This window comes from Dermochelys coriacea, chromosome 24 (genome assembly GCF_009764565.3).
Source record: "Dermochelys coriacea isolate rDerCor1 chromosome 24, rDerCor1.pri.v4, whole genome shotgun sequence".
Lineage (NCBI taxonomy): Eukaryota > Metazoa > Chordata > Testudines > Dermochelyidae > Dermochelys > Dermochelys coriacea.
Window position 1 is genome coordinate 11641289 of NC_050091.1, and position 14286 is coordinate 11655574.

The 14286-nt window shown below is 48.9% G+C and overlaps 1 protein-coding gene across 1 annotated transcript; it reads left to right on the forward strand.

Moving 5' to 3' along the window:
- The first annotated feature begins 468 nt into the window (after nt 1–468).
- On the forward strand, nt 469–9186 carry CXCR3 (C-X-C motif chemokine receptor 3). Its single transcript, XM_038382553.2, has 2 exons — nt 469–585; nt 4723–9186. The coding sequence occupies exons 1-2, from the start codon at nt 574–576 to the stop codon at nt 5818–5820; spliced, it is 1110 nt and encodes a 369-aa protein (XP_038238481.1). The 5' UTR covers nt 469–573; the 3' UTR covers nt 5821–9186.
- Nucleotides 9187–14286: the final 5100 nt, after the last annotated feature.

Here is a 14286-nt window from a genome sequence, read left to right on the forward strand (position 1 = left end):
TCTCACTCTTTGGCCTTGAATCTCACTCTTTGGGTATGTAAATTTTACTTTTGAGGATGGCCAACCCTTGGAATCTCTGGGCCACTGCAATTGGAATTTACATTGGCTGCTGTCCATCCTATTCCTCTGTGGTGGAGAGAAAGTCCCCATGCTCCTTGACCATCTATCCAGCAATCTTCCCAAGCACTACAAATGCTATGTCCAGCACTACCTACCCCAGGGCTTGAAAGCACTTTAGCAATGCTCACAATCCACCCTGGCAGTTCTTATCCCAGGCACACTATAGCACAAGGAGCAGCAGCCCATCTCAGCCAGGGTATGTCTCACAGAGCAGGGCAGAAACCCAAGCTCTCTGGATGGTCACTTCTGAGCTCGTCTGCATCTGTCACTGAACAGCGGAGACATTGAGAATGAGTATGCTGCTTCCTTCCAGCCACTCGGAGAAAGAGAGACTGTCACTCAAACTTCAAACCACAGATACTTGAGTCTACGCAGAATCAAAGACCACTTCAGTTCTCTCAGGAGCCCGACACATCCAGCACTTTATGCTAGGAAGGTGCCACATCCCCAACCATGACTGACTGGGTGAGTTTCCATTTGATAAAATCATTGGGAAGGTCTTTATTTTATTTAAAAATGTGAGGGGGACAGGGGGCAGTTTAAAACCTCAAGGGTATTTGAAGGGGCTTGTACTAGGGGAGACACTTCTGTCAGAAATGATGTGTTATGTCAAGTTAGCATTAAGATTCGTTCAAAAAGGCTAATTCCAAAAGTGAAAAAAATATATTTAAAATCCTTATCTTCAGATAAATAACAAAATATAAGCACCTAGAGTAGATAATCTAATCTAGATTTGATTACACAAACAGGTCAATTAAGTGTTGGAATTAACTTTTGAAAATATCCCAAACTGAGGTTATTACAAAAGTGAATAAAATCCTTTTAAACCGTGCATCCTTAGCATGGTTGGAGATATTAACATTCAGATATAGAAGAAAAATGTTCTTAATTCATTTCATTCTTCTAAACATTAATTTTGGGCAACTGATCTCTGAACAGAGAAGTTAAAGTTAAAGAAAGGCATAAATGTGAGAAAAAGCAAAGATTTTAACCCCACTTTTCACTGACTTGTCAGAAAGTTTCCTTTCAGGCTGAAATTTTCTATGATTGTTGTCAGCTCAAATTTGGGGTGGTTTTTTGTTTTGTTTTTTGAAAGTTTGAGGAAAACCCCTTTGCTGTTTCTGAATTACGAAATGAGAAATTAAATTTCTCAATCCTTCAAAAAATGAATTTAACTCATTCTCTGTAACTCAAAGCAGATGAACCTCTAAAGTTCAACCACAGTGGGTAAAATGACCCCAGTCTAGAAAGGAAATCACTTTAGCTATGGGCAGTTTAAATTGTAGATGTTCGGAACATCTGAAAGTGCCTTAACCAAGCACAAGACAGCTTCAATACGACTCACCCCTGTGCTGCGAGGCAGTGCAAGGATTGCACTGGGGCCACGTACATCCTTGCAATTAAAGTTAGTGAGACATCAGACTCCGACAGCATTTAGGTGTGTTTGAAAAGCAACAAGTCCTAGGGCACAAAGGGAGGCTGTGTGGCAGAGCTGGGAACTGAACCCCAGGCTAGCATACCAGCACTCCTTGACAGAGTCACCATGGACTAAAGGGCTTCGGATACAGCATTCTCTTTCCCATCCCACAGGTCAAACATATGGGAGGACAGGGTTGGGAGGGGCACTTGTGCTGCCACCGGCCAGGCTGCAGATGAACCCAGGGCTCTCAATCCGATACCTTCCAGGAGCACTGTATTTGTATTAGTTCCTGCAGGATGAAATGCCAGCGGCTGCATGAATGCAAAGGCTAAGGGAAGGCTCTCCCATCGCACTGACATTGTCCACTACTGGGGGAATAATAAACATTAACTGCTGGGCAGGCACCACGAGCCATGCCAGTGAATGACAGTCCCAGTGCCAGCAGAACAACCTGGGCTTTTACATCCCTGCAGCCTCCACCTTGCAGGGTATCTGCCGCAACGTGTCCCCGTGGGGAACTGGTGTCAGAGTATTATACCCAGACATGCACATTGCTCTTTAATAGCAATAAAAGCATTTCTGCAAAGACACACAGCTCTGTGCAACCCAACTCAGGCAGCACCAGCATTCCTGCCAAGCAGGGTATTCCCTCACCATCTGCTTCCAGCGCATTCTCCCAGGGAATGCTTTGCACACTCGGGGACATGGGCTGTAACCTGGGCTCATTATCAGCAAAGAGAAACTCTCTGGAGTTATAAACACAGCACCCGGGCTTTGGGGTGACCATGCACACTCATCAGAAAGGTTTCAGAGTAGCAGCCGTGTTAGTCTGTATTCGCAAAAAGAAAAGGAGTACTTGTGGCACCTCAGAGACTAACAAATTTATTTGAGCATAAGCTTTCGTGAGCTACAGCTCACAAAATTCACTAATGCATCCGATGAAGTGATCTGTAGCTCACGAAAGCTTATGCTCAAATAAATTTGTTAGTCTCTAAGGTGCCACAAGTACTCCTTTTCTTTTTACTCATCAGACAGGAGAGACAGCTAGGACTGAACTCAAACCATGGCGGGGGGGAGCAGGACTGAGCAGCATCTCCATGGGAGTGGGGGGCAGTAAAGAGATCTGCTGATTTGGGTCAGATATCAGGCTGTGTCAAGATAATAATAGTTAATCCAGTCCAGGGATGGTCTGAAGGGTGCCTGGAGGCTCGGGGGTCAAGCAGTTAAAGAGGGAATTTGTTGAAGTGTGTGGCTAATAAGGACATTGCCTCTCCCGCTGAAACCAAATGTGCATGCAGGGAAGCATTCAAGGCTCCATGTTACTGACATGGGGTGATTTAGAGGGGAATGGAGTGTACAGTTCTGGGACGCAAAGGTCAGTGACAAACAGCACCCTGAAGGAGGAGAGCTTGGCTACAGAGAACATCCAGGACCTGGTCCCATCATTAACAATTGCTTCCCTCAGTGACTCGGCTTTAAGAGGAAGTGTCATTCTGAGAAGTTAAATCGCTGGGATCTGAGCCATCAAAGTCAATGCAGACTTGACTAATCCTGAGGAAGAGTACAAGGTGCTGGTTTTCACACCATGTGCCGGAGCAGCGTCTGTGAGAACCAACCTCACCAGCCGAGAGAAAAAACAAACATCTGGGGTCAGATTTTCCGAAGTGCTCTGCACCCAGCAATTCCCAGCGGGGCAAGAGAGCAGCTAGTGGGGAAAGAACTGCCTGGCTCTCACCGGGGCAGGGGTGGAAACTCTCCCCAGATCTCAACTGGAGATGGGGCAATGGGAGAGAATTCTGTCCTGCTCTCACTGGGAATGCTGGGTGCCAACATCTCTTTGTGTCTATAGAAAAGAAAATACCACCTCGTTTAGACAAACACAAGGCAACAGCACAGATTATGCCCTGCACTGCCCCTGATGCGTGCACACAATGCAACCAACTTGAAGTGGACAGCATTTAGATGCTCCCAGGGGGCTGGTTTTCCAACACCTTTGCAACCAGAATTTCCATTTTGCAGAACCTTCTGACTTTTTGAAAAAAATTTCCATTCTGAATCTGAACCAAAAGCTGAAATGTCAACATTTCTTATTAAATAAAAATTAGGAAAAAATCCATTTGGGACTGTCAGCATGGTTTGTATGATATTAACATATTAAATATTATATGCCTATGTAATATTTTAATTCAAAAGTCAAAACAAAATATTTAGATTTTTTCCTGTCAAAAATAATTCCTGGAAATCAACAGGTTCCTGTGACACCTTTAGATTTCAATGAAACTGCATTTTTGATAGCAACTGTTCCATCAGAAAAACACTTAACCCTGTCTCAAGGAACCCATCCAACTCCCAGCGACACCACTGGCCAAACTCCCACTGAGAGTAGGACTGGCCCCTGAGTTTACAGCCCCTTAACCCTCTCTCCCTGTAACCCTTTCCCCAACCCCCACCCAAGCAATTCTTACCCCCTTCCACACTAGTCACATAATTAGAATTACATTACAGGCCTCCCCATCCCCTGCAGGCTCTGTGGCGCTAGAAAAATAATAAACACAATAACATGCTTTGTGTCATTACATCCAGCATGTAATTTGAACACCTCACTGGGCACACACCTGAGACTGAATGCAAACATCTCTCTGTAAATAGTTCATTCCCCAAACACTGCAAGTGGGATTCTTACACTGACAGGGGTAATGTTATGGTAGCAGCAAGAGGCCCTGACAGAGATGGTGCCAACCAGGCACTGCACCGAGTGAGATGGTTGCTGCCCCAAAGAACTTACAAGCTTCACAGCAAGGCAGGGAAAGGGCAGTAGGGGAAGCAGAAGCTGACAGAGGGGGATTTGATTTGCCCAAGGTCCAGCAGAAAGTCAATAGCAGACTGGAAATAGAACCCAGGAGTCCTGCTCCCAGTCCACTGTCTGATCAATTGGACCTCACTGCACAGATAATGTTAATTGGTACTTGTACACCAGGAGCACTGCAGATTTCACTTTTTCCCAGGGAATAAGCTGAAGTATCCCAAAGGCTGCAGCCCTAAAGGGTCCTATCCCTCGCAGACCAGCTGCAGAGAAGAGAGCTGCTGGAGGTAGCCCAAGACACCCCCATCCAGTAACAGAGTAACCAAGGGTGCAGAGTGAGAATAACCCTTTGATTTTTCACGTCCCCTTTGCTGTCTAGGTTATCTTCAGTGGAGATGATTTGTTCTACCTGATGGAGAACACCAGCTTCTCCCCTGACTACTACAACGGGAGTGACACCTGCTGCTCTGTGCCACCCTGCACCTCCAAGAGTATCCAGGCCTTTGACAGGGTCTTCCTGCCAGTCCTCTACAGCCTGCTGTTCCCACTGGGGCTATGTGGGAACTGCATGGTGATGGCTGTGCTACTGCAGTGCAAGAGGTCCCTGGCTGGGACCGACGTGTTCATCCTCAACCTGGCACTTGCTGACGTACTGCTGGTGGTGACACTCCCCTTCTGGGCAGTGCAGGCTGTGCACGGCTGGGTCTTCAGCACGGGTACCTGCAAGCTGGTCGGCTCCATCTTCAAGATCAATTTCTACTCCAGCATCTTCTTCCTGGTATGCATCAGCTTCGACCGGTACCTCTCCATCGTCCACGCTGTGCACATGTACAAGAGGAACAAGTCTCATCTGATGGTGGCCAGCTGCCTGGTGGTCTGGGGCATCTGCATCCTCTTGACCATGCCAGATTTCCTGTACCTGGAAGTCAAGAAGGACTATCGCCTCAACATCACTTTGTGCTCCCATAACTTTTCCATCAACACCTCCCTGCGCTGGAAAACAGCCCTGCACATCTGCTACCACATGTTGGGCTTCTTCCTGCCCCTGGCAGCCATGCTGTACTGCTACATCTGCATTATCCACACTCTGCTGCGCTCCCATGGCTTCCACAAGCACAAGGCCATGCGAGTCATCCTGACGGTGGTGGTCGTTTTCTTTGTGTGCTGGACACCCTACCACCTGGCCCTGCTGGCAAACACGCTGATCGACCTGCACGTGGTGAGGCGGGACTGTGGCAGGGAGACCAGCCTCGACATCACCATGTCTATCACTGCCAGCCTAGGCTACTTCCACTGCTGCCTCAACCCCCTGCTCTATGCCTTTATTGGCATCAAGTTCCGCAACAAGTTTCTGGAACTGCTGGGCCATATGGGCTGTGTGAGTCATGAGTTCCTGCACAGACACGTACAGACACCGAGCCAGCGCAAGGATTCCACCTGGTCGGAGACCACTGTGGCCTCCTACTCGGGGCTCTAGGGGGGATCTGGGGCTGCAAGGGGAGAACCCCTCCCCAAAGGGGTGTGGGGGAGCTGAGGCTGCAAGGGGCAAACAGCTCCCCAAGGGGGCAAGGAAGGGGAGATGGGGCTGCAAGGGGCAAACCCTTTCCCAAGGGGCAAGGAAGGGGAGAAGGGTGGCAAGGGGTGAAACGCTCCCCAAGGGGCAGGGAAGGGGAGACAAGCAGTCACTATAATCATAGCCAGACACAGCCAGACACCTGTGGTTACCCAGCCTCCTGTGCAGCTCACCACAAGCAGGTGTCCAGGAGCTGTGAGACTCAGAATGAGCTGGGAAGAAACGGTAACAGATTTCTGACAGGCTGGTGCAATCGTCGAATCTCTGTGGATCGTAGGTGCAGGTGCCAGAGGTTGTACACATGGTTTCCAAGCAGGCCATGGGTCCGTTCTTTCCCCTAAGTCAGTTACCAGGTGCCAAGTGCTGAGCCGTTTCAGTCAATGCAGCGCGGCTGCATTTTCAGGGGCTTCAGATCATCATAACAAGAGAGTCTGGAGGTTTCCTACTGAGGACATTAGTCTGGCTGGAACAGACGGGGCCAGGTCCTGCAGCAGGGCAAGCCAATGCTGCAATGCAACAGCCCCGGTACATACTGGCTGCACACAACAAAGGGACTCACTGACCTCCCCAAAAACCAGCACTTGGATCCAGGGCCGGCTCTAGGCACCAGCAAATCAAGGACATTCTTGGGGCGGCACTTTTCAAGGTACGGCACTCTGTCCCTTTTTTTTTTTTTTTTTTTTTTTTGCTTCGGCAGCACTCTGTTTTATTTTTATCTTTTTTGCGCTTGGGGCAGCAAAAAACCATGAGCCGGCTCTGCTTGGATCAGAGTCCCTGACTCTCAGCCCAGTGCTCACTCCTCCAAACACTCTCCCTGCTCTCTGCACCCCTTATGCTTACAATGATAGCCCCATTATTTTGCTGACCGTAGCATCTAATCATGGATAAGGCCAGCATCAAGCAAGGCACTGTACAAACACAGAAAAAAAAAAACAGTCTCTGCTCCACCAGCCAATGTCCTCTTCCAGTTCAAGTACTTGCTGAGATACTCACAACCAAACACACACCCAGCCTTACATAACCTCCCCCAAACACACACACTCCTCACAGCTCCACACCTCCCCCAAACACTCATCTCCCCCATCTCCCACTCCCCACTGCCCCCAACACGCACACCCAAATAATTGCAAGGGGCAATCCCCATGTTGCTTGGTAGTGAGACAGCCCCTGGTGCGTTAGACCCATCCTGTCTGAGAAGGTGAGCTCTGTGGAGCCATAACACTTTCTGCATTTGTGCCCCCCCTCCAGTCCCCCGATCAAGGTGTCTTGGCGCAGCCTCCCCAGACTGCTCTGCTCCCAGCAATTGCCCTCCTGCATTAACAGTTAAGTGAAGATTTTTGCTGCGAGACTAGTCTGTATTCTCTAGCCAAACTGAGCGTTATTGAGAGAACACCCTGCACCATTCCCTTCTCTCTCCCTCGTCCCATGAGGCAGGGTTACTCTGCACAGGCCCCCAGCAGTACTCTGAGTAGAAACATCAGCTTCTAGCCCAGGCAACAGTGACTTTGCTCCCAGTTCAGACTGTGTTTGTATTTCATTGACAAATGCAAACAGGCTTCAGCCTGTGCTGAGCAAAGGAGCCCCTGCTGGTGACTCCCTCCTGCCCACCCCTGGGGTGAACAGGGATGATTCTCACTGGCTGTTTGCCCAGTCTTAGGAAGGATACCCTATGGGCAGACAAAGATGACTCAGGGCTGCCATTCTGTGAAAACTTCTCCAGCTGTGAGGAAAGGATCCAGGAATGGCAAGTGTCAGGGACTCTGCATCTCTCAAGGATGCAGGAACACTCCAGGAGAATATGATGTTGCAATAGCATGAACACAGACACATTAGCAATGTAAGGAGATCAGTGGAGTAAAGCAGCATAAGAAACTCCGCAGCCACCCAAAGCCCAGAAGGGATCTCCTCTCCTACCAGGGGCAATCACTTTATAGTCTAGCGCTTTGTAGCATTTGCTCCTGCTTGAAAAGGTTATTTCATATGGCTCTTATGGTGCACTTTCACAGAGGTTTATATTTTCTTGTGCATTTTATTCCTAATAAAAATTAATAACCATTCTCATCTGAGAGAGAGATGTGTTTTAGAAAACAAACAATTTACCAACCCAACTTGGCTGAGCAATGTAAGGAGCAATGGTCTATAGATGCTTTCAGGCAGGAAAGAGTGAGTTATCCTGTTTCCCACTTAGGGGTTATTGCAGAGTATGGAGTCTGCATGTTACACCTCTGTGCTGTTGGAATAGAAACAAGAGTTTGCGCCTTTACTTTGGCTGGCAGACCTCCCTCCCGTACTGGGTAGGTCCAGGTGACAGAGTGGCTAAAACACTGGCAGCCCCCTGGAGCTGTCTTAACCCACACTCCCAGCTGTGCTATCAGGAACAATGCTGAGCTGTGGTATCAATGGGGGGCAACTTTAGCCAAGAAAGTCAGAGGGAGCAGTGACCCTGAGCTGCAGCTTGTCTCCCCAGTTCTTCCCCTGCTCAGGAACCAGCACGAACTCTGGCCAGATATTCCTCAATTCCCAAATTGCTCCTGAAGAGAGCCAGCAAGAGCCAGGATTAGCCCCAGTGTTAACCCCTTTATGGCAGGCAGGGATCAGAGACAGGCCTCCTTTTCTGGGCTACTTTAGCACCATCTTATGGGCCGCATCAGGCACTGCCAGTCCCCAAGCCATATTATCTATCATGTCTCCTAGGTGCCTGCAGTGCTCTGCAGAGAGAGGAAACCACTGTCCGCTCCAGAGAGGTTTCTATAGTACATCAGTATGTGCTGCACATGTCAAAGTGCATTACTGACAGGCATGCTTTGAGACTCAAAACCACAGATGGCACCGAGGGAGAAGCCCATCAGGACAGCAGCCATTTTGGTAGGTAACAGCAGGAACTTTATGGTTTGTTTCAGGTTTTTAATTGAAGTTTTAAACAGATTCATTAAAAATGTCAAAATAAACCATGGGCAGCCTGGCTGAGCAGTGCATGCTGGAGCCAACGGCTGGGTCTGTGGGGCAAACAGGGGTCCATGGGCTGTGAGACATGGTGGGGTGAGCGGGGTCTGTAGGGCACAGGACCCAGAAGTGGGTATGGGTGGGAGTGAGGTCTGCAAGGCACAGGACCCAGAGACGAGTGTCAGGTGGGAAGCAGGGTCCATGGGGCACAGAATACTGAGACAGGTTGGGGGCAGGGGGAGGGGTCCATATGACATTCTCCCCTGAGCTTTTGACAGTCCCTCTGGGTGACCAGTTTGTGACTTCATAGGAGAGTGGCAGCGCAGCCAGCTGGGGCGCCAAGCTGATGAGACAGGGAGGAGTGTGGGCACCCTCTTCCCCACCTTGGTAACATTAATCACATGATCCATGCCCACCACCCCTGGAGTGTGGTATGGGGACCAACAGCCCCTGAGCTCGTGCATCTGCAGAAACAGACAGCAGGCTCCTGACAGCTTTGTACCTTCCCTGGTAGGCAGGACGGTGGCAGAAAGTGACAAGTGAAGCCAGCGAAGACTCAAACATGCTCCAGCACATTATCGCTAAATCGTTCACAAGCGACATTTGCTCCAGGAAGCATCCTGAAAACTGATGTAACACAGCTCATGCAAGCTAGCAAGAGCCAACTAGCTGACCACGCCAGCCACAACTAGCTGACTGTTCTATAGTTAACTCCCCGCCTGTGTGCCTCACATTTCCCCCAGAGACCAGTGAGACGGTCACTTTGTGACCATATCAGCATGAACATTTCCTCTCCCACGGTTTAAACCTGTCAACAAAGGACCAAGCCTGGCGTGGGGGGAAGGGAGAGGAGTGGGTTATCACTCCACGTTCTCTTCAGGGGTAAACGCTGAAACAGGAATTAGTGGGGAAATGGCAGCAGAGAAAGAGAAAAACCACTATATATCAGCTTGAGGGGAAGTGAGTGCAGGGCAGAGAAGTGACATCCCATGTAGACTAGGGACCAGGATTTCACCTACAGGCCAGGGACGTGGATGCAACTGACTGCTCACTCTCCACCTGGGACACGTGCAGTACCTGGACACTACGGGAAGCCTGCGATGGCCCAGCAGACTACACAGGGCATGGAGATCCTCAGGCTGGTGCCTCGTCCTAATTCCTACTGAGTTCCCCAAGATAAGGTCCAACCTGGAAAAGACGTATGTACATGAGCAGCGTCCCCAAAGGACTCCATCCTGACAAACTCACTGCAACTGCCTCATGTGTGAGCAGCATCCTCAATGGGCCATTCCTGCCCAGCCTGCCACCTCTGTGGCGGGGCTCTTCCCACGCAACCTACCATGTCCCAAACAGGGCCTTTCCACTGATCCCAACATGGCCTTGATGACACATAAGCAGCATCTCCAATGGGGCCTTCCCACCAATCCCAGCACATCCCCAGCAACTCGCCAGCAGCATCCCCAAGGGGACCTTCTTGCTGAACCCGACACATCCCTAATGGGCTCTTTATACTGAGCTTAACACACTCACTATGATGTGCAAGCAGTGTCCCCAATGGGCTTTCCCACCAAACCCAGCAATGCATACAAGTAACAATATTCACATGCACAAATCTTTGCAAGCTCTTTGGGGCAGGGACTGTCTCACTCTGTGTCTGTGCAGCACCCAGCACAACGGGACCCCGATCTGTGCTGGAGGCCAAACAGCAATATGCAATGCCCTCCTCCCCAGTCTTTTTCCAACAAATGCATCCGATGAAGTGAGCTGTAGCTCACGAAAGCTTATGCTCGAATAAATTTGTTAGTCTCTAAGGTGCCACAAGTACTCCTTTTCTTTTTGCAAATACAGACTAACACGGCTGCTACTCTGAAACCTGTCCCCAGTCTCAGTGTTTGTACGGTGCTTGGCACAATGTGGGCCCAATCTCATCAGGGGTTTGTGCAACACCCCGTGCAATTTCCCCTTCCCCTCTTCAATCTCAGCATCTATGTGGTGCCCAGTGCAGTAGGGGGTCCTCAATTGGTACTGGGACCCTCGAGGCACTTCCATAACCCAAATTATTAAATCCCAAATTGATCCAGCCCTAGATCTACCCAGCCTAGTGCTGCATTGTCCCACAGGGAGGAAAGTGGATCTGTGCACAGCAAGGATGATGTGCCTTACATGGGACATGCTGACAAGGACAGTGCACTCAGGGCTGATTGCTTGTAAAACAAAAGCACACCACAGTTTCAGAATCAGTGCTGCTCGGTGTTCAGGCTGGCATTTTTGACAATTAAACTGACACACACTGAGGCAAAGCCAAGTTCAGTCAATAGTGAGTGATATTACACTGATGGCTGAGGAATTCCCGCTACCGGCCTCCAGTGGCAGCACGCTGCAAATCCCATTTTGGGACTTGCTCCCTTGCTAACCCACAGAGACTTCCTACCAAGACTACAAAAAGAAGGATTCTGGGTGGACTCTTCCTGAAGGTCAAAACAACAGACTGGACTTCTACATAGAGCGCTTCTGCCACATGCACGGGCTGAAATTGTGGAAAAGCAGCATCACTTTCCCCATAACCTCAGCCATGCAGAACACAATAATCCACAGCCTCAGAAACAACTCTGACATCATAATCAAAGGCTGACAAAGGAGGTGCTGTCATCATGAATAGGTTGGAATATGAACAAGAGGCTGCTGGACAGCTCTCCAACACCACTTTCTACAAGCCATTACCCTCTGATCCCATTGAGGGTTACCAAAAGAAACTACAGCATTTGCTCAAGAAACTCCCTGAAAAAGCACAAGGACAAATCCACACAGACACACCCCTGGAACTCTGACCTGGGGTATTCTATCTGCTACCCAAGATCCATAAACCTGGAAATCCTGGACACCCCATCATCTCAGGCATTGGCACCCTGACAGCAGGATTGTCTGGCTATGTAGACTCCCTCCTCAGGCCCTTCGTTACCAGCACTCCCAGCTATCTTCGAGACACCACCGATTTCCTGAGGAAACTACAGTCCATTGGTGATCTTCCTAAAAACACCATCCTAGCCACTATGGATGTAGAAGCCTCTACACCAACATTCCACACAAAGATGGACTACAAGCCGTCAGGAACAGTATCCCCGATACTGTCACGGCTAACCTGGTGGCTGAACTTTGTGACTTTGTCCTCACCCATAACTATTTCACATTTGGGGACAATGTATACCTTCAAATCAGCAGCACTGCTATGGGTACCCGCATGGCCCCACAGTATGCCAACATTTTTATGGCTGACTTAGAACAACACTTCCTCAGCTCTCGTCCCCTAATGCCCCTCCTCTACTTGTGCTACATTGATGACATCTTCATCATCTGGACCCATGGAAAAGAGGCCCTTGAGGAATTCCACCATGATTTCAACAATTTCCATCCCACCATCAACCTCAGCCTGGACCAGTCCACACAAGAGATCCACTTCCTGGACGCTATGGTGCTAATAAGTGATAGTCACATAAACATCATCCTATACCAGAAACCTACTGACCGCTATTCCTACCTACATGCCTCCAGCTTTCATCCAGACCACACCACACGATCCATTGTCTACAGCCAAGGTCTACGATACAACCACATTTGCTCCAACCCCTCAGACAGAGACAAACACCTACAAGATCTCTATCGAGCATTCCTACAATACCCACCTGCTGAAGTGAAGAAACAGATTGACAGAGCCAGAAGAGTACCCAGAAGTCACTTACTACAGGACAGGCCCAGCAAAGAAAATAACAGAACGTCACTAGCCATCACCTTCAGCCCCCAACTAAAACCTCTCCAACGCATCATCAAGGATCTACACCCTATCCTAAAGGACGACCCATCACTCTCACAGATCTTGGGAGACAGGCCGGTCCTTGCTTACAGACAGCCCCCCAACCTGATGCAAATACTCACCAGCAACCACACACCAAACAGAACCACTAACCCAGGAACCTGTCCTTGCAACAAAGCCCGTTGCCAAGTGTGTCCACATATCTATTCAGGGGACACCATCATAGGGCCTAATCACATCAGCCACACTATCAGAGGCTCATTCACCTGTGCATCTACCAATGTGATATATGCCATCATGTGCCAGCAATGCCCCTCTACCATGTACATTGGTCAAACTGGACAGTCTCTACGTAAAAGAATGAATGGACACAAATCTGACGTCAAGAATTATAACATTCAAAAACCAGCCGAAGAACACTTCAATCTCTCTGGTCACTCGATTACAGACCTAAAAGTTGCAATTCTTCAGTAAAAAACCTTCAAAAACAGACTCCAATGAGAGACTGCTGAATTGGAATTAATTTGCAAACTGGATACAATTAACTTAGGCTTGAATAGAGACTAGGAGTGGATGGGTCATTACACAAAGTAAAACTATTTCCCCATGTTTATTTCCCTCCATCCCCACCCCCCACTGTTCCTTACACTTTTTTGTCAACTGCTGGAAATGGCCCACCTTGATTACCACTACAAAAGGTTTTTTCCTCTGCCGCTCTCCAGCTGGTAATAGCTCACCTTAAGTGATCACTCTGGTTACAGTGTGTATGGTAACACCCATTGTTTTATGTTCTCTGGGTATATAAATCTCCCCACTGTATTTTCCACTGAATGCATCCGATGAAGTGAGCTGTAGCTCCCAAAAGCTTATGCTCAAATAAATTTGTTAGTCTCTAAGGTGCCACAAGTCCTCCTCTTTTTTGCTATTGAATGATCATCAGTAAGGTCAAGTCTTTCCTTATGTGCCCTAAAGACAGCCAGGTGGCCCATGCCTCTAGCTCCATAACCCTGCAATGGAGGTGCCTGCCCCATTCAGACAAGAAAGACAAACAACTGCTGGCAGCACATCAGAGATACACAGAGTCAGGAATCACAGCTGCAGCTCCCATTGCCACCACAGCAGCAGGGCTCCCAGAGTGTATCAGACTGCACAAAGGGCTGCTTCTTGAGGAGAACAGCTTATGGTCTGTTGTTCAACACATGCCACCTCCAAGCACAGACGCCCCAGACCAAATCTTTCCTCCCTCTCCACCTAGTACAGCCTCGCAAATTAAAGCTTTCCTGTCCCCTCCCCTTCCTCCAAAAAAATCTTATTCCCCAAGCAGACATCCTCCTTCCAGTTTGGTGGAAAAAACAGATTCCTTCATTAGAACAGTCATGGGGCATCCAGGACTCTGGGAATCAGCCTCACCCACATGGACCAGAGATTTAATCACTGACCAGACACACAGATTCTGGTGAAAGTTGTGGGGGACAGAAGGCATTCCCTAAAATCTTTGCGATAGGGAGGCTCTGCTAGTCTGCACCCAGCCTCATGGTTCTACCTATCAGTAGTTTCCTTCCCTAACACAAACAGTTCTTTCATCACCAGAAGCTTTTCTATTAGCGACAAGATTACTT